Source organism: Xiphophorus couchianus, chromosome 19 (genome assembly GCF_001444195.1).
Source record: "Xiphophorus couchianus chromosome 19, X_couchianus-1.0, whole genome shotgun sequence".
Classification (NCBI taxonomy): Eukaryota; Metazoa; Chordata; class Actinopteri; order Cyprinodontiformes; family Poeciliidae; genus Xiphophorus; species Xiphophorus couchianus.
Genome location: NC_040246.1, coordinates 19,401,609 through 19,427,545, shown reverse-complemented (window position 1 = coordinate 19,427,545; position 25,937 = coordinate 19,401,609). Strand labels below are relative to the sequence as shown.

Below are 25,937 nucleotides of genomic sequence, written 5' to 3'. Positions count from 1 at the left end.
TAGTGTTGATCATCACCGGAAAATATTAGTTAGGTAAGAAAATTTTATTTATAAAGCACATTTTCAGTAACAAGGCAATACAGAGTGCGTTACAGGAATTAAAAGGAAATACAAACAAAATAACAAACCAAAGGAAAGAGCAAAAGAAGAAAAAGCTAATAATGTTGATCCAAAGTAAATGAACTAGATATTACGGTGTGTTACAGCCATTATAGAGAAATAAGGAGGGAATTACAACCAAAAACATCAGAAGTTTTTAGATTAATGTCAGAAATTATCCACAAAATCTTGAATATTTCTGAGATTCAAAAGTCAAAACCTGATTGAAAAAACCCTGAAATTTTTAGATTAATGTCAGAAAAAAAAGAAAATTTGAGAGTAAAATTAAATTCAACTTTTGGGACTCAGAAATTTCCTAGATTTTTTTTTTATTTTTTAGAACATTTCTCAGTTCATTTCCCACAAATGCAACTTTTCAAATTCAAAAATGTTTATCTAGAAAATTTCTGAGATTAATCTCAGAATTTGAGTTTTTTTCCAGAAGATGTAGAACTTTTCAGACTTAAACATTTCCATGTTTTTTCTTATTTTTTGAGCAAACTTGCAACTTTTCAAACTCAAATATTTTCATCTTTATATCTAGAAAATTTTAGAAATTTTCTGATTTGTTTTTCTAGCAAAAGTTAAATTGTTCAAACTAGATTAAATTTTTATGAATTTATTAAGCTATTTATAATTTTTTTAATTTAATTTTTAATTAATTTTCTAGAACATTCCTGAGATTTTTACTGTAAATGTACTCCTCCTGTTTCTTTTTCCCCCTAATTTGCCGTTGTATTGGCATGTGTTGATTCAATAATGGTGCAGTAAATGTGATTTGTTTCTTTTTTAAATGCTACTTGTCGTTTAAACAAACACAATATAATTATCCTGCAAACAGTATACAGGAGCAAACTGTGTGAAGACCAATAGAGACATATTTACACCTGACATTAACATCCATACAGGTAATTAAACCAGAAATGAACAGATAGAGGTGGATGTTGGATCAAAAGCTGATTGTGACGTTTCTCAGTAAAAACGTGCTGCAACAGAGCATCTGTTAAGAGAACAGACCAGCTGCTAAAATCAATCAACTTCACTTCAGATTTAGTTAACGTTGTAGCAGATACTGATGACGTCACTTTACACAGAAAAATATAAATAAAATTAAGTTATTAATGTTTCTGAATTTAGAAAATATGTAGAAATATTATCTGAATATTTAAGTTGTCAGTTTATTTATGAGTGCAACTCCAAAGGAAAGAGAACCATTTATTCAAAATGTAATAGACACCATAAATCCACATTTCCTAATGACTTGATTTTAATACCTGCAGTTTTCATTTGAGTCGTCTCCTTTAAATTTTATTCATTTAGATATTAAATGAATAATAAACTATAAAATGTCTAACCCATAAAATGTATGCATGTTCAGCGTTTTGGTGCTGAAAATTAGCAGCGATGCTAAGCATGGTTAGCTGAAATGTAATCAGTAGCATGTGGGCTATCACTAGCATGTTGCGTAACATTGACTTACTCCATTCAGGATGGTAAACCTATAATCATTTTAAATATTAGCTGAAATACTCATTTTAGCTACAAGACTAATGCTAGCATGTTGTGTCAAAAACTAGCATGTTGACACTACCAGTAGGATGTGGGTTTCCACTAGCATGTTGACTATCATTGACTTCACTCAGTATGTAAACATTAGTGTATAAGCTAAAATTAGCTAAAATGTGAAGGTTAGCTGAAATGCTGCTAGTAGCATGTTTGGTATCACTAGCTAGTTGATGCACATTGATTTACTCCATTCAGTATGATAAAAGTTGCTCATATATACATATAAAAATTAGCAAAATCCTTATTTTAATTGTGAGGCTAACGTTAGCATGAGGGCAGTCACTAGTATGTACAGCAACTAACATATTGACACTACCAGTATGATGTGGGTTATCACAAGCATGCTGATGTACATTGACTTACTCCATTCAGCATGCTAAATGTTGCTAATATACAAAAGTTAACAAAAATGCTTATTTTAGCTGTAAGACTAAGGTTAGCATGATGGCTATTATAAGCACGTTGAGTGACTAGCATGTTGACATGCTACATCCTACCAGTAGGATGTGGGTTATCACAACATTGACTTACTTCACTTAACATGCTACATGAAGCTAATACACAACAAATAAACTAAAATACTTATTTTAGTTGTAAGGCTAACATTAGCATGAGGGCTATCACTAGCATGTAGAGCGACTAGCATGTTGATACTACCATTAGGATGTGGGATTTCACAAGCATGTTGACTTACTCCATTCAGTATGCTAAATGTTTCTAATATATAAAAAATTACCTAAATTATTTTAACTCTAAGGCTAATGTTAGCATGAGGGCTTTGAGCAACTAGCATGTTTTCTATGCTTTGCTATGGCAAGCCCCAATTAAAATGGATTGAATTAATTTTATTAGGTCGCAGGCACAAAGTTAATGGAGTGTCTAAGTAATCCCGTAAACATTTATGTAGCTGATATATCTTCACAAATCTCATTTAGCAGCTTTAAAAATACTCAAACTGGGGCTTTGTGTTTTCTACCAGCTCATCGTTAACCCATGGCTGTTTTCTCTTTGGTGCTGTGGTTCATAAAAACCTCACAGCTTTTAAATCTGCGTTTATAACTTGAAATACTTTGGAGCGCCTTTGGGATATGTTAAAAACTTTTATAAACAGTCTAATTTCCTCAATCTGATGCTTGAATGTTTAATTGGTGCGATCCTAATAAAACATATAGTCCCTCTCCAAATATAAAAGGACTCGTAATGTTTTGTTGTTGTTTTTTTTTTTGGCTTTATGATTCCATGTTTTCCCTCTACTTAAGTAAAAAGCATAAAGGGTGATGATCCAGTTTTGGCTGGGTAATGATATCTCATCATGAGTGGTCACTTGAGACGTATGTGAAGACGCAGCTTCACTGCAGCTTCATGACATGCAGCTGAAGGCGATAAAGACTCACACAGCGATTTCCTGGGATTAAGTTGTTTACTGCTGCATGATTCATCAACCTAAAAACACGCTGCTTTTATGACTTAAAATGAGTTCATGGCCTTTTGTTGAAACCCCTCTGGCTTCTGTCTGAAGATTAGTTTTATACTGCAGCAAGCAGAACAGTCACAGAATAAAAACGGTTTGATTTTTAAATCCTCACAAAGTCTTAATGGTGCTGTTCGGTTTGTTTTAATCAAACTCTAGTTCGTCTTCCTAGACAGTACTGTTTGTTTGGGGAGGTGTGAATGTGAAATTAAACTCTGGTTCATCTAAAAACCTTGGTTAAGACCCCTCCAAAACCAGGAAGTGGACTACAGCGCAGGGCATTCTGGGTAAAAACAACCCGAACAAACGTGCCAGTCTATCGCTAGCAAGAGAAATGGCTCATGGCCTTTTACCAAAGACAAAAGAAAAACCTAGAAATCGTAAAATCTTTTTTTTTTTTTTGTAATTCAAATTTTTTATTGATTTTCTGAAAATTATCTCACATAAAACACAAATACAGAACAAAAAACAAAACAAAAACAAAAAAGGCTGGTGCACCACCCCCCGCCCCCCAATACCCAGGGTACAGTCATATATTATATGTATATTACAGTGTCAATTCAAAAACATTCAATCGTTGAGAGAAAGGTAATTGTCTGGGAAAATCAGACTTCATCCAGATACATTACTCGAAGCCATAGTTCTTTTCAATGAGTCCCAAAAGCTATCCCATTCCATGTCCCTGTTCCCATCCATGTTGTTGAGCATGACTTCATAAGAAGCTGTATCCGTCATTGATTTAATCCACTCATTCAGCTCGGGACACTTTGTGGTCTTCCAATGTCTTAAGATGATCCTGCAGGCTGTCACCAGACCGACCATCACAACTGCAAAAGCTCCTTTTGGGGTGTTTGGCATTTGAGATCGGTCTCCCAGTAAACACAGTTCTGGAGTCTGAGAGATCTCTGAGCCAAGCCATGCACTCAGAGCCTCCAAGATTTTAATCCAAAATGGTGAAACCAGAGAGCAGTCCCAAAAACAATGCAAATATGTGCCCACTTCTTTCTTACATTTCCAACATCTATTGTTTGACATTATTTTCATTCTATGTAACCTCGTAGGTGTATGATAATATCTATGTAGCACCTTATACTGTATAAATTTGCTTCTGGCCTCTTTCACATATTTACCACACTCTGACATTACCCTCAACCATCCTTCTTTTGTATACTCTTTTCTCAAATCTTTTTGCCATAGGAGTTTAATATTTGACGATTCACCACTCAGATTACAACTTAGCAGCCTATAAAATTGAGAGGCAGTGTGTCGTTCACGCGGCATCTTAATATAATTCAATATATCATTTTCTACAATCTTTTTAAATTTTGAGGTAACACAATGTCTCATCTGTAGATATTTCCAAAAATTTGCTTTACCTTCCAAATTAAATGTGTGAGTAAGTTCATTGAAGGACATGAATTGTCCATCTTTGTACAAATCACCAATGACGCATATGCCACGTGAATGCCACTGCCTCCAAAACACAGGTGTTTTACCAATACATATCTCAGGATTATTCCAGAGAGATGCATACTGCTCTACCTGATGTGGGAGCTTTAACAGTTTGTGTACCTTTGACCAAACTTTACAAGAATGAACATAAACTGGGTTTGTTGTGTCGATCTTTTGAGATAATTTGTGTTTAGGGTCAAACGGCAAACATATATCCCTTTCAATATGTAACCATTCCTGCCCATTCTCACCTTCCCAATATTTAACTAATTTTGCCATTTCAAATGACAAGCAATAGAGCTTAAGATCTGGAAGTTCTAGGCCGCCCTTTTCCTTAGGAGCATATAAGTTTTCTAATTTTATTCTCGCTCTTTTACCTTCCCACAAAAAATGTTTAATTAAATTTTCATACCTTTTAAAAATATCAAGTGGAATTGTAATAGGAAGCATCATAAGCAGATAATTAAACTGAGGGGCGGTAATCATTTTTATAACATTAATCTTACCCCATAATGTTAGTTTTATCTTCCCCCACTTTTCAAAATTTGTTTTAATTTTTGAGAGCACCGGATCAAAATTTAGTGAAGGTAACGCTTCCAACTCCCTACTGAGCCTAATCCCAAGATACTTCATACCTTCAGGTACCCATTTGAATTTAAAATCTTTAACCATGTGTGAATTGCATAAAGAGGATAATGGCATGGCTTCAGATTTAGCCCAATTTATTGAGTACCCTGAAACCGTCGAATACATCTGCATAGTGTCCATCAGGTGCGGCAAAGATGTAAGCGGATGTGTTATAAGTGATAAAATATCGTCTGCATATAAAAGCAGTTTGTGTTCTTGTTGTCCCCATAATATTCCTTTGATGTCCTTATTTATCCTAATGCTCACTGCTAAAGTTTCAATAAACATGATGAATAATAATGGGCTGAGAGAACAACCCTGACGGGTCCCCCGTGATAAGTTAAAAAAGGATGAAATGGTGCCATTGGTTATGACAGCAGCCTTTGGTTCTTTATACAATATTTTGACCCATTTAATAAAAGAGGGTCCAAATCCAAAATTTGAGAGAGCCGAAAAAAGAAAGCTCCATTCCACTTTATCAAACGCCTTCTCCGCATCTAAGGAGATAGCAACGACTGGCTCCTCCTTTGACTGACTCAACCACATCAGATGTAACAATTTTCTAATGTTATCAGAGGAGGAGCGGGTTTTCATAAAGCCTGTCTGATTCTGATGGATAATACTAGGAAGTACTTGTTGTAAGCGCACAGCCAGCGCCTTGGTTAATATTTTACAGTCTACAATTAATAAGCTAATTGGCCTATAATTTGCCGGGTCCGTGCTATCCCTATCCTTTTTTGGAATCAAGGATATCAGAGCTTCATTAAAAGTAGGAGGCAGCTGTCCTCTCTCAAAGATCTCTTGATAGACCTTTTGTAACACTGGAGCAAGAATATCTATATACTCCTTGTAGTATTCTGATGGAATACCATCATACCCGGGGGATTTCCCCATCTTCATCGCTGAGATTGCCTTCCTAATCTCCTCTTCTGTAATTGGGGCTTCCAACCACTCTACATGCTCTTGAGATAGCCTTGGTAGCTTGAGTTTGGAGAGAAAAGCATCACTTTCTCTTTGGTTTGTCTCGCTAAACACTGAAGATGTATACAATGTTTCATAATATTGTTTGAAGCCATTGTTTATGTCTTTTGGTAAGGTTACTAAAGTATCTCCTTGTTTAATGGCAGGGATTGTGTTCAAAAAATCCTCTTTTTTAACTTGTCTTGCTAATAATTTGCCCGTTTTCTCCCCTCCCTCATAAAATGAAGTTTTTAACCTGAATAGAGAATATTCCACTTTTTTGTTATAAATTTCATTTAACTGAAACTTAAGCCCACAAATATCTCGATAAAGTAAATCATCATAACACCTAGCCAAAGGTGTTAGGTGCCAAAGGTGGCCACCTAACACCTAGGTTGTTAGGTGTGAATGTGAAATTAAACTCTGGTTCATCTAAAAACCTTGGTTAAGACCCCTCCAAAACCAGGAAGTGGACTACAGCGCAGGGCATTCTGGGTAAAAACAACCCGAACAAACGTGCCAGTCTATCGCTAGCAAGAGAAATGGCTCATGGCCTTTTACCAAAGACAAAAGAAAAACCTAGAAATCGTAAAATCTGATGTTTACATCTCGTGAAGAAGGAAATTGCGTTCAATGTCTTCTTCTGGGGTTTTTGTGTCATTTCCTTAAGTGGTTCTTAGTGCAGCGCCACCACAGGTGAGGAGGGAAACAGGTTTATAAATGTACGACTAAGTATTAGGACCGTTATACATGTAGAAAAAAATGGCAAAATTTCTGCCAAAAAACTCTCAGAAATACTTTAGAAAAAACAAGAACATTTCTTAGTTTGAGAAGTCAGTATTTTACTTGAAAGTACAAGGAGGAGAGCAAGTTTTACATTTAAAATCTGATAAAATTTACCAAAAAATGTATATTTTTATTCATATCTCCAATCAACTATATTTTCTAATAAAGCATTGACACCTCACATTTAAAACTGTCTTTTCAGCTAAAAAAAGTCCCAAAATCTGCATTTATTTACTTGTCTTTTTATTCTTTCCCTGGTTTTGATCAGTCGAGACCTGAAGTTGTTTGGACTGAACGAACAGAAGCGCTGACTTTTCAGGCAGCGACGAGCCGAGAGAAAGATCAATAAAATAACCCGCCGTTATTTCTCTCTGCCTGATGTTATCTCTCCTCCTCCGAAATGAAAAATTCATCATCGTCAGTAAACATCTCCTCACATCAGAGTTTCTGGGGGAAAGGACATGTCAGATACAAACGGAAGATAAATGTAGGACATTCTGGAGATATCTGATGTCAGTTTTTACAAAACTCAGTGAGCAAATTCATCTGTGTTTTCTTTTAGGTGAAGAGTCTGTGTGGAGTTTAGCTCATAATCAGAGGAAATTCATCTGAACATGAGTCAGAGCCTTGAAAACAAATAGACAGCGCTCAAAAGGAAAATGTTATTTCCAGAAATAAAGGTCAGATCTGGGATCAGTTTTTCTTTATTTGCTCTTTTTATTTCTGAGTCTTTCCTCTGAAATAAGAGCTGCTAGAAAACTATCTGGTCTCTTTAATGGGAACATTGGAAACCAGTAAAGTTTTGTAGGCGTTTCCACATTTCCAGCCCTTTGCAGCATTTCATGATCTATTTATACATCTGTTCTTCTATCACTCCTCTTTTTATCCATCTTCTTTTAAACCATCAGCCCATTGAAGATGTTAAACTCTCTCCGGTAAAGTCAGTTTTCTATTGATCTTTCTGATGCTAAGCAGATTATTTGCATCATTATTGTGAGCTTCAGCCAGCAGGTAAACCTGTAGCTTCTTTTTATTTTCTAAAGCTTTCTGCAGATTTCTACATCTTTTACAGCTTTCTGCAGCTTCATGCAGTTTTCAACAGCTTCCTGTAGTTTTTTTAGAATCTTTCAGCAGATTCCTGCAGCTTCCTACAACTTTCTGCAGCTTTCTACAGCTTCCTGTTGCTTTCCATAAGCTTCCTGCAGATTTGTGTATAGTTCTGCAGCTTTCTACAGCTTTATAGAGCTTTCTGCAGCTTTCAGTAGCTTTCAGTAGCGTGTGGCCTTGTGTTTGTTGCAGCACAGGTCAGCCCTCTGCTGCCTGTCCTTTCCTCTCGCTCCCCCAGCATTCACGCCTCATTAACTCAACACACTCGGCTCCTTTACTGCTGTTAATTACACATCGTAAAGCTCATATTGATAAGGGCAATCAGCGTTTACACCAATTAAGCTAAATTCTGACGGCACGCCAACATGGCGCCACTGACTACATCAATGTGTTTTAAATGGAAAAAAATGACCTTTAAGTGGTGAAACTATTTAAACAGCTTGAGTGAGTCAATGAGCTGAGAGTTTTATCAACGCAATGTTGCACATTAGCACTGGGTTTATGTTTTGTGGAAAAATATCAGAAAATAAAAGACTAATTGCTCATAATTGGACTAAATGCGTCATTAGGAGCAGAGGATGCAGTAAATGAGCCTAATCCAAAGGGACACATCTCTCCATGTTCTGCTGTCAGTGACATGAGATTATTAGTGATTGTCTACATATATTTATCTCACTAGGAGTGAAATAGACAGAGATGAGGTTGTTGGCAGGAATGAAGGAAACACAAAGCTGCTAATTAGTAATGCTCGTTAGGAGCAAATAAACAGCTGCTAATTAACCAGGGAAGCTTCAGGAGCAGCACCTATAATCACCGAGGACCAGCTGCACAAGCGGTTTGAACTTTACAAGCTCCTTACTTCCTAAGTTTAGGCAGGAAAACGTTCATTGAAGAGCTCCGTTTGTTGCCTCGTGTGTGCAGAGTTGGCACTTTCTGCGTTGCTAAGTCGGTTTTTGCAACATCTGTTGGTTCTCCAGCTAAAGTGAGGGAAATGGCAGGATGCTGTTAGTGCCAGGCCTGGGTGTGGATGTCTTACGGCTGTTAGCAAAATATCGTTTTCGACAAGCTGAATGCAAAATCCCCACTCAAATAAAAGTGTTTTCTTTAAGTTTTCAACTGTTTTTCATCCCTGAAATTGACAAGCTGCTAAAGAAGACAGAAACTAGTTCATCACATCTCAGTTTTCAGCTTTTTTATTTTTATATTTCATAAATACAAGCTACAGTATAACTAAGATGTTAGGCTTGTAAACTTGTGTATTGTAAATTCAGTGTTTGTCTTCCTTTCAAATAGTTAAAATAATATGGCACTTAAACGCCACTCTGCATTTTAAAATCCAAATAATTTTAGTTTAAAATCTATATCCACAATAACAAAGATAAAATGTATGCTAATTACACATGATGCTAATGAAAGTAGCAATGATGAAGCAAATGGTGTTGACTTGTTGGCATGGAGGAGCCCAAACAAAAATCTGCTTTGGGTCCAGAAAAGCCTTGGGCCGGGACATGAACTATATAATATTTAATGGAATCTGAGATCTATGTTTCTGCTGTTTTATGTGTTTTTTTTTTTCATACATTTTATTGTTGCTTTAGGGACAAATGCAAACATTTTCCATTACAAATGTGTGCAAATATGTGTTTATATTCTGCAAATGTAGGAAAAAAAAAACATTTTGCAACTGCAGCGTTTCAGCTAAATAAGAAATGAAATGAAATTACATGTGAATAAAGTTGTTCATAGATAAATCATTAGCAATGGTGCTAGCGCTCATCATCTAGCAGCCATCAGTTGGCATTTTATCCAGGCGTGCCAACAAAACACTTATACTTGGGAAATTGTAGTCAGAAATTTCCCAAATTTATAAAAAGTTTGTTTTTCGAACTTTTTATAAATTGTTCAAAAAACAAAAACATAAAAAAAGTTTTCCTCTTACTACTTCCTGTTGTCTTCTTTTGCGTTTTCGCCAGTAGTAACATCTGGCTTTTGATCACGTGACTCCTATGACACTGAAAGTGTTTCGAAATAAAACTGCAATGGAAGCTCAAAAAACTTTAGAGTTTTTGTGCCTCAATTTAACAAATTTATTTTCGTAATTTCCATTTGGGAAATTTTATGTTTACTGGAAGCGCAGCTGTTGACTTCTTGTTTCTCATGTGATCACTTTCTAGCAGAAAGTTTGCTGACTGCTGGCTTAAAATAGACCATTCCAGTAGATCAGCAAAATCACACACTGAAAATGTGCTGCTGAGAGTAAAATCCGTGGGTGACGGCTCGGTCCAGAGGGACCAGTACGCGGGGTTCGGAGGGATGTCCCGGCGCACGCATGCGAACGCAGACAGCGCATGAATACTATCTCCAGCATGCCGCTTCGGAAGTAGGTCACCGCTCCGCCGATCCGTGCACCATGTCTGCAGCTGCTGCCGGCTGCTCGCTCCGTGGATCGCCGTCCGCCTCGCTCCGGGTCCGAGCCGAGGTTCGGAACTAAAGACGGGCTGGGTCACCCGGCGGGACGCAGGAGGTAATCGGCTTGAATTCGGTTCCAGCTGGAGATGACCGCGGTCTGCTGCAACAACTCTGCTGTAATCCGAGCTGCTGCTGTTCCGCTAGTACCGAGCGGTTTACTCCCTCAAGTCCGTCGGAACCGAGATGTTTCGGGTGTTTTACCCCCCTTTCTGCCTTTCTGATACTTCTCATGTAACATCCTGCTTGCTGTCGGATTGACAACTACGCGCTCTTCCGAGGCGAGTCTCTTTATTTCTTTATGGTCTCAGGCTTGTGATTTAAACGGTTTGCTCGGTGTGACTCGGATTCTTGCGTGGATGTGGGTGTGTTTGTGACTGGCTGGAGCGTGGAGGATGGCGGATGGCGATTGGTGTTGCTGAACTGCTGATCCGCTCCAGAAAAGTGGAGATATCGGCTCGGATTCCTGCAGGAGAGCTGCAGCCTCGGGGCTTCCTGCTCTCATGGTGACAGCTCTACACCATGTCCTTCCTTCCTTCCTCTTCCTCCTGGAGATGAAGCTACAGCCAGTTTAATACGCCATCGAGAGAGAGAGCTAATTCATCTGTCATTGGGGCTTTATTTACTTACAGTTGCTCTCAGCTTGAGGGTTAATCACCCAAAGAAGAGCTCAATCATGAGCATTTAGGGGTTTTACTTTACTTTCCATCCCTAATAAGAGAATGCTTTTGTTACAAATGACTGAAATGTGAAGCTAAATTTTAAAAAAATCCATGTAAATATAATTTTTTTAATCACAGAAGCTTTGTGCTGACTCTGCTGACAAAGGTGTATTAGGACCATTAGATGAGAAAAGAAAGGGGGACTAAGTTTCTGCCAAAGAAATTCAGAAATTGTGATCAACATAAATTTTCTGGAAAAATCAAAGAGTTTTCTCAGCTTGAAAGGAGGAAAATTTGCAAGAAAGCATTCAGAAATTTTTAGATTAATCTCAGAAATTTTCTAGAAAAGCAAAGAAATTTCTGAGTTTGAAAAGTTGAAAAATTTCTAGAAAAAAACTTGAAACATTGAATAGAAGAACGTAGGAATTTGAGAATCCGAAAAACCTGAAAAACTTCAGAATTTCTGAAGTAAAATTTCTTCGACTATTCAAACTGAAAAAACTCCCAAGTTTTTCTTTCTGGAAAATTTCAGATTTTTTTTTTTCTAGTAAATTTTTTAGTTTTCAAACTCAGAAATATGCTTTTTTTTTTTAGAACATTTCTGAGATTAATATCAACATTTTCTAGCTTTTCTAGCTAATTTTCCCAATTTTCAAACTTCTAAATTTCAAGGTTTTTTTTTAAAAGAAAATTTCAGAGATGAATTTTACTCCTCCTTTTTATTTATTTTTTTTCTATTTACAATTGCCCTAATATGCCGGTGTGTGATCGTTCCTCTTTAGGTCTAGTTTCTGTTCAGCTGGATTCATTTGTTGTCAATTGCTGGCAATATTAATAAGTAGATTTAAATTATATTCCTTAAACAAATATGCACCAATAAAACAGAACTTCACTAGAAAGTACAGCTAGAAATTATTCATAAGTTCTGAAATCTGGATGTAATGATGGACCTTAACATTAAGAGCTACATAAAGACAGTTACAAAGTCGGCCTTCTCTCACCTGAAGAACATTTCCAGGATTAATAAAGTTCAAACTTTAATGAACATTTAACACTGGTACTGAAAGACATTTTATATATATTAAATAAGTAAAGAAAACAACAATAAAGGCAAATAAAATTACCGCACCTACAATAAAAAACAAACAAAACTGGACCATCTATAAGCCGTCGGTATTTCCGCCGCTCTCGGTTTTCCACAGCAGAGGGCTGAGTCCTTAATAAGTCCAGCAGATTTAAATTGGCTGGATTTATTAAAGGCGCAGCCCTCCGTCTCCAACGCCGAACCATGGATTTGTTCACGCCGAGCTTACGTGCAGCGGCTCCATTTCCCTCCTGTACAACTTAAAAGCTGCATCATATGAGTTTGAAAACTTTTCTCCATCGTGCCTGCTGCTAGCATGCGCTTGTTCTAAATGAAATTCAGCCCCTTTCTTATTTGATTTCCAATTTTGACTTCCAATGATTCACTTCCTGCTAAAGAGCCCCCTGGTGTTTGAAGAAACATCCACAGAAAAGTCGCACCGGGCAACAAGCCGCACGGCTCAATGTGTGGGGAAAAAGTAACGGCTTATAGTCTGAAAAATACGGTAATTACTAAGTCTCCAGTTTGTGGTAGAAGGATAAGGGAAAGAGAAAAACAATCAATCATGAAAATGGACATTCTTGAGCTCTTTTTAATTTATCATGCAAATAATTGACTTATTGCTAATTTTGACAGGCTAATTAATTAACCACACCACTAATGGTTAATGTTATGAAGTGTGGTTGAGTGCAAAAAGCTGCAGGTTTTACTGTTGTGCAATATATTTTCTTTTATACGAATAAAACAAAAGCAAATATCCCAACATGTGAACGTGGAATTTGTAAAAATTAAAAATCTGTAGTTGCTGTTTCTGCTGAGTCTCTCCCTGAGCTCCTGTCCTTCAGCTGCACGCTTGTCCTATTCAAATGGAGCAACTTGATTTGATATCCTCAGACAGAAACTCAATGCGAGGCTCCTTCTGTGTGCTTATTATGTGGAAATTAAATTTCGCCCTCATAGATTGTGTTTCATGGTTCACCGAGTTATTCGGCAGTCAGGGCTGAAGACGGGCCAGTGAGATTGTTTGGAAATGTCCACCACAGGCAGTTAAAACGGGGTTGCGTTCGTTTACATGCGTGCCTCTGTGTGATCGGGAATAATGTTTATTGAAACAGGCCGTTGCTTTCAAGCGTCTTGAGAAAGTCTGAGCATTTTCCACTGTGATGGAGAGAAAATATCTGCTGTCTGTCCTGTAATCTTAAAAACACTCAGGGCAAAGCCAACGCTCGTTTTTGGTTTTCAAACCCTTCATTTAGTGTCGCCCGACTGCGAGCTGTCATCATAAAAATACAGCAATTTGCTGCTCAGTTGGTCAGTAAATGAAGTGGTATGACACTTCAATCCGCTCGTCGGCTGTCAGATGTGTTTTTATGCGTCACAGCAACAGGTTTTCAGCAATAACCTGACATTATCCATTTTTATGGGGCGTGCTCGGCTGCAAATATGGAAAGGCTTAAGTGCTGAAGGTAAATGTTGAAGTGATGAAGCAGAAAAAGTCAATGACGACAACAGAAACTTATACAAAGTTAACGTTTTGCACGTTTTTGTACTTCTGTTTGGGTCTCAGCTGCTTATATAAACAGTCCAACTGCTTAAAAGAAACACCTAGACGTTTTTCAGCAATAAGTTAATGTTTTTTGGTGTCTGGAAAATGAGCTGTATCAAAAATCTCCAAACTGCTAAGTCACATTCCATGGGCATTAAACTGTTACCTAGCAACCTCAGCTGAGCTCAATCCCGTTACCTAGCAACCCAAGTAGAGCTCCAGCAAGTTTGGTCAGCTGGTTTACCGCTGTATGCACCGCTGGAAAAGATAGGTGTTTTGTTGTTGACTTGCAACCCGGAAACAAACTGCTGCATTCTTGTTGGTTGTGCAGAAGGCTCCACCTCTGCTTTTCTAAGATGTACGTTTTTATGTGCAAAGCAGCCTATTTGGATTTAAAGTGACAAGAGACCCTAAAACAGGGGTCTCAAACACCAGTCCTCGAGGGCCGCAGTCCTGCAACTTTTAGATGTGCCTCTGCTGCACCACCGGAACAGAATAATTAGGTCATTAAGGCTCTGGAGAACTGATCTACACAAGGAGGAGGTCATTAAGTCATTTCATTCCAGCGTTTTCTACCTGTGGCTCATCTAAAAACAGCAGGACTGCGGCCCTCGAGGACTGGAGTTTGAGACCCCTGCCCTAAAACAACTCATGCCGAATGAGATCAGATTAAAGAAAGAGGATTAGGAAAAACAGCTTTAATTTCTTTAGAATTCTTTCTAAGAGTTTAGACTTTTTCTAAAATTCTGACGTTATTCTAAGAATTATTTTTGTCTCCGAATTTTTACTTATTTTCTCAGAATTTTCATTTTCTTTCTCAGAATTTTGACTTTTTCTTCTAAGAATTATGTTTTTGTCAGAAGTCTTACTTTAAGGATTCTGACTTTTTTCTCAGAACTCTTTTTTTCCCGAATTTAGACTTTTTTTTTATCAGAATTTTTTTTTTATCAGAAATTGTTTCTATAAGAATTCTGACTTTTAATAATCATCTTTTTTCTGATTTATTTTTTTTCTCTAAGAAAAAAATCCAAATTCCTTTTTACCAGTGGCAGTAATCATCTTCCGTACAACTACGGGCATAATGAAGTGCCTATAGCTTTGAGAACTGAAGTTCTGTTTCTCCCATAGACCGATCAGAACCCGTTCAAGGAACCACAACAGATCACCTTTAAGGTTTCTCCATCTTGACTCAAGGCATTATTGTGAAATCTCTGTGCTTTCCCAGCTAAAGAGCCTCTTCATATTAAAAGAAAAGCATGTTGACTGACTTCTTGGAGGTCAAGCAGGATAATTGTGTTGCTCCACGGCAGGAAGAGCAATTCGTCTCCTCCTGCTGCTGCCACACATAAAGGTCAGCATCAGCTGAAACATCAGGAGCTGCGAAGGCCTTCGGGTCGGTGCGTTGGGTTCCTTTGTGATCTCAGATAGATGAGTGAATTGCATCAAGAGCTTGGTGGAGCTCTGGAGTTGCCAGAGACGGTTTGATGTGCCACAGCAGCTTGTTGACATGGAAACCGAGGAGGCCGCTGCGCTGACGAGCGTTTCTGCCACCAGTTTTTGTAGAAATGAGCTTCTGGCTTGTTTTTGCTTCCAATGGTGCAGATTTGCTGCTCAAGTTCCAACATGGCAGAAAATCATCTAGAAATCTGCTGAATTCAAGATAAAAGATCCACAAATCTGTGATGAACAGAATCTGATTCAATATGTTCATGTGTGAATATTAAACCCTGCGCTTTTCATTAAACACTGAGATGCTAAATATTTTTAATTTGAACTGCAGGAACATCAGGATGATTCAGATTAACGATCATTTCATTTTCTGGAAAAATCTGGAATTTGATTTAAGATTTTTTCTGCATATGAATAAGGGTAGAAAAAAAAACATGGAAACTATTTGTCTTTCCAGATTTTATCTCTAATCCCACTTTCTGAAACATCCATCCATCCATCCATCCATTTGTCCTCTTTTGGGTAATCATTTATCCATCCATTTATTCGTCCATTATCCCTCCGTCCTCTTTTTTAAATCATTGATCCTTTATTTATCATCATCTGATTTGTCCAATTTTTTCATCTAACCATCCATCCATTCTTTTTTATTAATCCATCCATCCATCCATTTGTCCTCTTTTTTAATCCATCCATTCAATATGAAGTGTAAAACTAAACTCTGTCCTCAGATTTTCCCATCTGAGCGGTGCCTCTCTGTAGCTCCTCCACAGTTAACATCTCTGCTTTTTCCTCTCTATTAATCTCTAAAAAAAATCCTCCGGGGTTTTCACATGACCGCTGCATTTATCCTGAGACTAAATCACACACTACTGACTCCTGGAAGAAGCCAGTTGTGCTAACTTTTCTATTTTACATGGTTTTATAATTCTGGTGATATTTTGGTAATTTAATGTTCTACTCTAACTGGAAAAGCTCACTGCATGTGACTGATTGCTCTCAGTTACACGTGTGCTGTGTCTCTCCACAGATTAATGCCGACCTGACGCCATCTGCTGCACAACCTTTGGATGACGAGATTTCGGCACATCTGCTCACTGATGCTGAGACCATGGTGAAAGCGCAACAGAGCCAGCCGTTGCAGCGCGGGAAACTGCAGAAGAAGAATGCTTGCAAGAAGAAAGGGGAACTCAAACAGAAGGGAAATGTGGGAAAGAATGAGATTATTAAAAAACGAAAGAAGGACCCAAGAGGTTTTTATCACGGGAAGACGACTGGAGGATTCGGTAAAGGAAAGTCCTTCTCCTGTTGCGTTCTGCTGACCCGTCTGGATGAGAAACGAGTCAACAAAGAAAAGAATACAAAATATAATCTGCAAAAGGGCGTCAAAGACAAAAAGAAAGAGCTCTCTGTTTCAAGATCGACCAAATCTGGACTTATGTCAGTTTCCACCGCCAATCAGCAAACTCCAGAACCAAAAACCAACCAAGAGGACGCCTTACTCATGCTAGCTTCCCCGGTTGTTGAGCCTCGCAGGCGGAGAATGGCCTCCCTGAACGCCGAGGCCGTCAACAGTTTGCTGCTCTACAGAGACGGCTCGATGATGGCCGACCTCACAAAGAAATCACAGCCTTCAGGCGAAGACGCAGACGGGGATCCAAAAGCCAAAAATATTTCTGCAGGAGGGAAAAGAGCCAAAAAACAGAAGGATCAGGCGGAGAGCATCGACTGGCTGACTTTGCTAGCACCGACGCCGCGACGTCAGGCAGGCCTCACCGCCGCCACGCTGCTCAAACTCACCGGTTCCCAGTACAAAACCAAACGGCAGAAGAAGACAGAGTCCAATCAGGGCAGCTCAAACGTTGACCCTGTCTGTGGAGGACCAACGCAGACCAAAACGAGAAAACCGCACGCCAAATCAAACGAGCCAGTGAAGCACAGAAAACCGGATGCAGAGTTCCCGGCTCAGTCCAAAATGAGCTACTGCTGTGGTCAGTGTCAGCCGGGCACCACAGCGGGGCACGGCTTCCAGCGCGGCTCGTCGCTAGGATTCCCGTTAAAAACAATCAAAGAGGAGCAGATGGAGGCAGAAGCCACTTCCTGCTTTTGCTGCTCCCAAGAGAGATGCGTGGAGTACTGTCACAGACTGGCCCTCTTCCTGGAGGACAAGACCTTTAAGGAGCCGGAGGACGGCTCAATGTCCGACGTGTTCCACCACCACCACCACCACCATCACCATCATCACCACCACCACCACCTCCAGTCGCCCCATTCTGTCGCCCACCCCGCCGCCATTACCATCAGCCCGCACACGTACACTTGCTTTCCGGGCTACTACGTCCACTTCACCCATCCGGACAGCCCGCCATCGCCGATGCCGCCCCTGGCTTTATGCCCAAGGAGCAGCAAGAGGCCGAAACTGCACCCCAGCGCCGGTCCACAACCCTCAGGGATCAGACACCCGGTTTACTGCTGCACTTCAGTGGAGGCGTGTTACGGAGAGCCCTGCAGAATCAATGGCTACTCCTATCCCAGTGTAATTCCTGCCATCACCAGAGGGGGGTGCCCTTACACCCCCAAAGACTGCGCCAAATGCAACCAAGGCATCAAAAGAGGTAGGCAGACGTCAGAATGTCAATAATGCGCTATCAAAATCGATAACATTTTATTTGTACAGCACATTTCAACAACAAGGCAGTTCAAGGTGCTTTACATCATAAAAACACAAAATACAAAGTCATAGAAACAGTTAAAAATGTAAACATTACATTTTGCCGTTTCATTGATTATGTTTCAAAAGCAACTCTGAACAGGAGGGTTTTTGGTCTGGATTTAAAGGAACTCAATGTTTTGCAGTTTTCTGGAAGTTTGTTCCAGATAGAAGCTGAATGCTGCTTCTCCATGTTTGGTTCTGGTTCTGGGGATGCAGAGCAGAACCAGAACCAGAAGACCTGAGAGGTGTGGAAGGTTGCTATGACAAAAGCAGATCTTTAAGCCATTCAGTGATTTATAAACTAACAAAAGTATTTTAAAGTCTATTTTCTGAGCTCCAGGGAGCCAGAGTAGGGACTGGGGTGATGTTTTCTGTCTTCCTGGTTTTAGTCAGAACACCAGCAGCAGCTTTCTGGATCGGCTGCAGCTGCCTGACATTTTAGGCAGACCTGTGAAGACACTGTTGCATTAATCAAAGCGACTGAAGATAAACCCATGGATGAGTTTCTCTAGATCTTTCTGAGTCATTAGTCCTTTAATCCTGGAAATGTTCTTCAGGTGATAGAAGGCCGACTTTGTAACTGTCTTAATGTGGCTCTGGAGGTTCAGGTCAGAGTCCATCACTACTCCTAGGTTTCGGGCCTGATAGTTTGGTTTTAGTTGTAATAACTGAAGCTGTGCATTGACTCTAGATCGTTCCTCTTTAGGTCCAAAGATAATAACTTCAGTTTTGTTTCTGTTCAGCTGGAGAAAGTTTTGGTAGAAATAGTAGAAAAACTATTTACAATTACAAGAAAACCATTTATCCATCTACACCTACTAAAAAGATACACTTTTACTTTACAGTATTATTTACAGTATTTCTTATGATTCATTTTCATGTATTTTATGTTTATAACTAGAGAAGTCTTCCACATTTTAAAAAAATTAGTTAGTTATAATTTGATTCCTTTTCCGCACATTCCTCATGTTTTATTGTTTTACACTTGCAGAAAAAGATTTTTCTAATAATTTGCATTTAAGACAAATTATGTTTACCACAGATTGTTAGGAGTGGATAAACTAATTACATTTTTACAAATACAAATTAAACTCCTTATTCCCTTATCTGCCTCTGAAATATTCTTTTAACAAAGTTGTTTAAGCACCTTGGTTGTGGTTGGACATTATGACTCATGGTGGCAAATGAAAATTTGTGAAACTGAACTCATCTCTGAGGTAGAAAGGTGCTGCCGCTCATATCATGATGTTTTTGTGGGTATTTATCTCTTTAATTCGGTGCAGTTATTCCACATTTGACAACTTAAATCTCACTGGTTATTTATAATTGATAAAAAATCAGGCGATACAGTCAGTGTAAGTGCTTTAAAAGCTCTTAAAAGCAAGCAGTAGTCATTTAGAAAACACTCCCATCGCAGTTGGATTGTGTTTTTATGTTGCATGTTTTAATTGCAAGGTTACTTTGAATGCATTTCCTGTTTGGGTAGCCAAAGCGGTGCAGTGCGCTAAGAATAGCAGCTTTATCTGACCCATTATAGGATGTCAGTCAACTGGGAAGTTGGTGAGAGAGAGAGAAAAAACAAAAACATAAAAAATCAGAAACAGGGCAGGACCTCTTTTGTCTCGGATTGAATACATGCGGCTGCAGACTGAACCGAAACCGACTGAATGAGCTCAAGTCGAGAAATTAGTCAGAACAGAAACGGTGGATGTTTAGGTGAACGTTTGTGTGTTTTTAAAGCACCTGAACGTGAAATCCATTCAAAAAAAAGCAAACCAAAAAAAACCAGGCTTATTTCCTCTGAACTCTGAAGTCGTTTGTCACTTTGTGCGGCTCGGTGTGTGAACGCTCGCGCTGTCGTCTACCGCAGGGCCCGGCTTTAATCTCAGTGGAAATCTCTGGCCCTGTTCTCATGAGACGCTTAGACACTGGAAAGAACAGGTGTGAGCAATAATAAAGGTAATGATGCCTGAGTTTTACGCAGCAGATTTTCACGCTGTCGAGGCTGTTGGCTTACTGTCACACTGGGGCACAGAAATAGAAAATGAGATATTATTTAAATGTCATTAGTAATTCCTTTTCTTTTCATATTCTGACATGTCTGCTGTGGAAATAGCTGGAGGTCCGCCCACGCTGCGGTGTCACTTTACCGCCTCTTATTCTAACTTTTCTGGAAGATGTTTCTTTAACTTTCCTGTCAGTTTAGTGGCACCTCTGGACTCTTTACATGAATAAAAAGCTTTTTGTTTTAATTCTTTGTATGAATGCAAAGGTTGAAAATTTTATTCTGAAAAACCAACTCTTCTTCTGGGTAGAACATAATTATTTGTCTATTAATAAATGGAAAATGTCAGGAGTTGTACAGTTTTGGCTTAATTACCGTTGTTTTACAGCAAATGGCCCTTTTTTGAGTCTACATACTCCAGTTAACGATTAATCGATTACTAAATTAGTTGAAGATTATTTAAAAAATTCATTCATCATGATTAATTAGGGCTGGGCAATAAAACAATAATGATATATAAAGCGATACAGACGTGATCAATATGTCTGCTAGAATGTCCAATAATTTTACTGAACCTCGATCCAGAACCGCACGGCATTCTGGGGGATGTAGGAAAAGAATTAGCCTCTCACCACTAGCTAAGCAAAGTTGGTGGAATCGGCCAACTCGCTCTTTCTTTGGTTACCTAGCAACTCACTCATTCTATGGTTACCTAGCAACGACATGTTGAGTAACTTGCACAGCTGGAGTTTCAGAGTTCCACCATTGTGTCTCATAGCTGTTTAAAAATAATATTAATAATAATAGTAATAATAAAAACAACCGGTGTGGAGTGAAAACTGTGGCTCAAACAGGAAAGGTCACAACACCAGTCTGGCAGTATTTCAGATATTTCAACACCTAATCAATAATTATCAATATCGACTGATCTGAAACGGAGTAGCAGTAACTACATTTACTTGAATAATTTTTTGGAAAAAATACACTTTTATGAGTATGTTTATTATGCTGTGCTTTTGTCTTTTACTACAGTCATTTTATTATGAAGTATTTCTATTCATACTTGAGTAAAATTTCTGGATTCTCGACCCACTGAATGGAAAAACAAACAAAAAATCACCAGACACAATTCAATTCACTGATTCTTTTGCCTGATTTTGTTGTTTTATAATTATTGATATGAATTATTTTCAATTTGATCTTTAAAATACCAAAATTTCCACATAACTTTACAATGATAATGTAATTTTTAAATATTAATTGATTGTTTTGAACAGTTACACAGTACTTGAGTAGACCTTTTACCAAACACTTTGTCACTTTTACTTGAGAAATTTCTTGAACAGCTCATTTTTTGGAAAAAAAACAAACTTTTATGAGTATTTTTACTATGCTGTACTTTTTACTTTTACTTGAGTAATTTTATAATAAAGTATTTCTACTCTTACTTGAGTAAAATTTCTGAATTTTTCTATCCACTGAATGAAAAATAAACATATCTTAACCAAAAATTCACCAGACACAGACCTGCAGTTTTTGTTAAATTTCATAAGTTTAATATTGAAAGAAACTAATTTGGAAACATTTTCGTTTGCCTGATTTTGTTTTCATTTGAATTATTGTCATTTTCGCCCTTAAAATAAATTCAACTTAACTTTATATTTTGGTTAATCTGATTATGAAATGTTTAAATATGAGTACTTGAATAGACTTTTTACCAAATACTTTTTTACTCAAGTAATTTCTTGGATGGCTACATTTTACTTTTGAGTAAAAATATGTTGAAGTAGTGCTACTGTTAGTTGAGTACCATTTTTGGGTATTCTGCCAACGATTAATCGTTTCACCTTTCCTGCTCCTCCCTGCAGAAGAATACTCGCCGAGTCTCGGTGATCACCACGGCCCGTCCTTCATCCCCATGTGTCCCAGCCCCAGAGTTCTGACTGGCTGCCCCGTTCCCACTGTGCCTCCAGCCGGCCAATCCGTGGCCCACGTCCAGACGCCACCCTCCAACCCCAGCCGACCACAGCCGCCGCTGCAGGTGGCGAAGGAGTGTCCGCAGAGTGCCAGGCCGCCCAGAAGCGGTTCGAGGTCCGGAGCCCGCGGCGGCCTGGCCGTCCCGCCTCTGAACCGGGACAAGAACCAGAGGCTCAGCGCCGCCTCGGTTGGAGGGCAAACGGTTCCCAAGCAGCCGAAGAACAGCCGGCAAAAATCCACCAACGGCTGGAGGTCGCTGGGCCAGCCCTTTGAGAAGGAGGTTTTTGTTGTTGTAAGTAGAGACAGTCATGCCAAAAGTCTTTTAGCATCTTTCAAACATTCTCTATTACATTCAAATTCGCTTTCTTTCTTCGAATTGGAGGAAAAATGTTGGTAAAATAAATCGGATCAGTTTTGTGTCCACTCACAAATTAGCCTGAACACTGCAAAAACACAAAATCTTACCACGTATTTTTGGTTTAGTTTCTCTTGCAAATATCTTAGGATGCTTGAAATAAGACAAAATTGACTTATAAGTAAGTTTTCAGCCAGATTTACAAGCTTGTGTTAAGTAAATACTTTTTTAATATTATGAAAAAGTTCTAGTTCTTTCTGATTAGAGGACTGTCTTATATTTTAAAGAAGGAATGAGGAGATTATTTTATTTTTGTCTGGGTATTTTCAATCAAAATATTTGTCATGATTGTTTTAAAGGTTACCTTTTATACTTCCTTGAACAATATAGGATAAGTTTACATGCTATACAAACATGTTCATTAATTTTTTTTTTTGGATTAATTATTCTTAGATAGTGAGAGTTTAGTCAATTCTGCCTGTTTTGAGCTGATTTAGAGTCTCTGTCACTTTAAATCAAAACAAGCTCAGCTGACCCCGCCCCGAAACTCAACGTTTACACTCGCATGTGAAAACGACTGCAAACAGATGCGCAATTATACAACTGCACGTCTTTGAAAAGCAGAAGTGGAACCTGCTGCTTAACCAGCAAGAATGAATCAAGTGGTTTAAGGATAGTAAGTCAGCAACAAAATACTTTGTCTTTTCCATCAGCCATTGTACAGCATATGCATCAGTAAAACCAGCTGAACAAACATGCTGGGATCCCAGTTGGGTTGCTAGGTAATAGGCCTGGGTTTCTTGGGTTGCTTGGTAACGATGCAGCGCCTGTGGAATGTGACTTAAAAATCAGAAGGTTTTTGAAATGGCACCAAAAAACATTATTTTATTGCCATAAAATGGCTGGATGGGTTTTTCTAAGTGCTTGGGCTATTTTGAGAAGCAGTTGAGATCCAAATAAAAGTACAAAAATGTGCAAAATGTAAATAGTTCCTCTTTAAATAAACCGAGTGTTTATCCGAATGTTCCTTTAAAAGATAAATTTCCCAAACACTTGATGGATCACCAGCAGCTTGTCTCTAAGTTCTCACTGTGTTTTTGTTCATGGGTATTTTCTGCATGTTTTCAGGGAGAGGAGGCTCCGGTGTTGAGGAAATGCTTTGAGGGAATCCGCAGGGACAGCGACGAGATTCGCGTCAGAGACACTGTTCTGCTGAAGTCTGGGCCCAGAAAGAAGTCTCTGCCTTACGTGGCCAAGGTGTCTGCGCTGTGGGAGGAGCCAGAGTCAGGTACGTCACGATCACACAGGTGAAGGAAGCTGAACTGATGAGGGAGAACTGACCAGTATGGACGCCTGTGTTTCCTCAGGAGAGCTGATGATGAGTTTGTTTTGGTATTATCGTCCAGAACACACGCAGGGAGGGCACAACCCCGCCTTGCATTGTGAGGTAAACGGCTGCCATGTTTACAGTTACAGTAAATAAAACCTAGTAGCTAAGATGAGCATGACTGCATGACAGAAGAAGACACTCTGGCAGTCAAGAAACATGCAGAATGTGGCAACTAAAAGGAAAAGCTGGACTTTCCTTCTTTGTGCTAACTGGGTGTCTCTCTGCAGAATGAGATCTTTGCATCCCGTCACCAAGATGTCAACAGTGTGGCCTGTATTGAAGACAAATGCTATGTCCTAACATTGGCACAGTATTGTCGGTAAGAAGGTCATCTTTGTGTGTTTTAGTATATTTTTTCTATTTCAGACATTCTGCTGATTAAAAAATAAAATTTTCTGGACAATAAATCAATAACAATATAGGAGATTTAGGAAGAGGAAAGGTTTCAGCCTCAACCTTTCACAGCCAGTTAAGAAAAGTTTGTGGAATCAACTAACTCACTCATTCTTTGGTTACCTAGCAACAACATGGAGAGTAACTGGTGGTTACCTAGCAACAGCCTGCCGAGTAATTTGCGCGGCAACAGTTTAAAGTTTTGCCACAAAATAAAAAACAGAAACTGTGGATAAAAAAGTTTCCAAACTAGTTTCTAGAAATTAGTTTCCAGACTAGTTTCTAGTTTAGAAACTAGTTTTGCTTTTAAACTAGAAACTTGTTTCAGTTTTAAACTAGAAACAAAACTAACTTTCTAGTTAACTTTTACACTAACTAGAAACAATTTCCTACCAAGTTTCATTCTAGAAACGAATTTAGAAACTAGAAATTAGTTTTTAAAGTAGGAACTAAACTTACTTTCTAGTTAATTTCTAAACTAAGTAGAAACTGGACAAAAATACGTAACATTTTGTGTTTTTGCAGTGCACTGAAACCTTCCCGTGTTTGTTGTGTGCAGATTTTGTGCCTTGGTAAAGCGCCGCAAGGAGGGCGTCCGTGACAGCGCCGCCTCCCTCGTTGTGCCGCCCGTTCTTAGCAACGCCATGCCCACCCACCACTGTGTGCCCGATGACGTCGACCCAGAGCTGGTTCTGTTCTGTCGACACGTCTACGACTTCCGCTACGGACGCCTCCTGAAGAACCTGCAGTAGTACGCGGCTCTGCACAGGACCGGATCGTGTGACCTTACTGTCATCCTCCATGAGTTTTAATCAGCTACTTACGGGGAATTTAAATAGCTTTGAACTGTTTATGTTTGAACACCATGCATTTTGCTCGGCAGTCATCTGGCGTGATGCATCAGAGTTATATGGCGGTGTGAACGGCCTGTAGTGATATAGCAGCTGTCTGAAGAACATGGAAGTTACTCTGCTGTAAAAAAAAAAAAAAAAACGCTGCTGTAGCTCTTAGAAATGTGACCTTTGACAGATCTGCAGCTGATGTTTCATGTGAGTTTTGTAGCCGTCTGCCTGACGGTTATCAAATAGTTCTGATCATTTTTATCACATCTCATATGATTTCTTTCTGATTTGAACATGCTAAATATCACAGAATCCAAGAGTGAATTTAACTGGTTTGTCTTAAAAATCTGCTTTGAGTTATTGCTAATTATTTGGCTTTAAACAGCTAGCAGTCAACTTGCAGAGTTAAAACTTGCTGCTGTAGTTGGACGTCAGTAAAGTTGTTGTTTTCAGATCGGGACGCATCCACAAGAACAGTTTCATTAAAATAAATCCGCCTTCTGCTGTTTTAGCACATATGGAGCATATTAGAACCTCCTGATGTAAATTTAGTGAGAAAAAACCAATGAAAAAGACTTCCAGTCACAACAGAGAATAACGGCACAAAATAAATTGATCAAGCGTCAACAAAACTTTATACACAACTCCACATCTCTAGTCTCCCCTCTAATAGTTCCCACCAATATAAAAAATATCAATAAGCTTCATTTTCTTTTCTAATTAATCAAACAGATTTTTCAATTAATTGATTGATTGATGAGTGACACTCGATCGCACATAGATGGACTTATTATCCTCCAATTTATTTAATTTTATTAGCCTTTTATATACATAAACTTTTGCATATGTAAAATGTGTAAACATTTAAGAAAAATTAAATATAAAATTTTTTCTATAAAGTTCCAGTTTGAGTATATAAAATATATAAAACCAAGCTCTTATTATTTACATATTTACATAAAAAAGTTGAGGTCAGCTGGAAATAAA

General features: G+C 38.6%; 1 protein-coding gene across 2 annotated transcripts in view; it reads left to right on the top strand.

Moving 5' to 3' along the window:
• bahd1 (bromo adjacent homology domain containing 1) overlaps positions 1–25,594 on the top strand; it is a 34,552-nt gene extending 8,958 nt beyond the window's left edge. Inside the window, exons 1-7 of one of the 2 annotated variants that reach the window (XM_028000708.1) lie at positions 10,027–10,592; positions 16,306–17,890; positions 21,862–22,262; positions 23,454–23,613; positions 23,693–23,772; positions 23,943–24,034; positions 24,668–25,594. In XM_028000708.1, coding sequence (XP_027856509.1) covers positions 16,387–17,890; positions 21,862–22,262; positions 23,454–23,613; positions 23,693–23,772; positions 23,943–24,034; positions 24,668–24,860 — 2,430 coding nt within the window. In that variant the 5' untranslated portion in view covers positions 10,027–10,592; positions 16,306–16,386 and the 3' untranslated portion in view covers positions 24,861–25,594. Of the gene's footprint in view, positions 1–10,026; positions 10,593–16,305; positions 17,891–21,861; positions 22,263–23,453; positions 23,614–23,692; positions 23,773–23,942; positions 24,035–24,667 lie in introns of those variants that run through there. The other variant, XM_028000707.1, reaches the window with a different exon arrangement.
• The last annotated feature ends 343 nt before the right edge of the window (positions 25,595–25,937 follow it).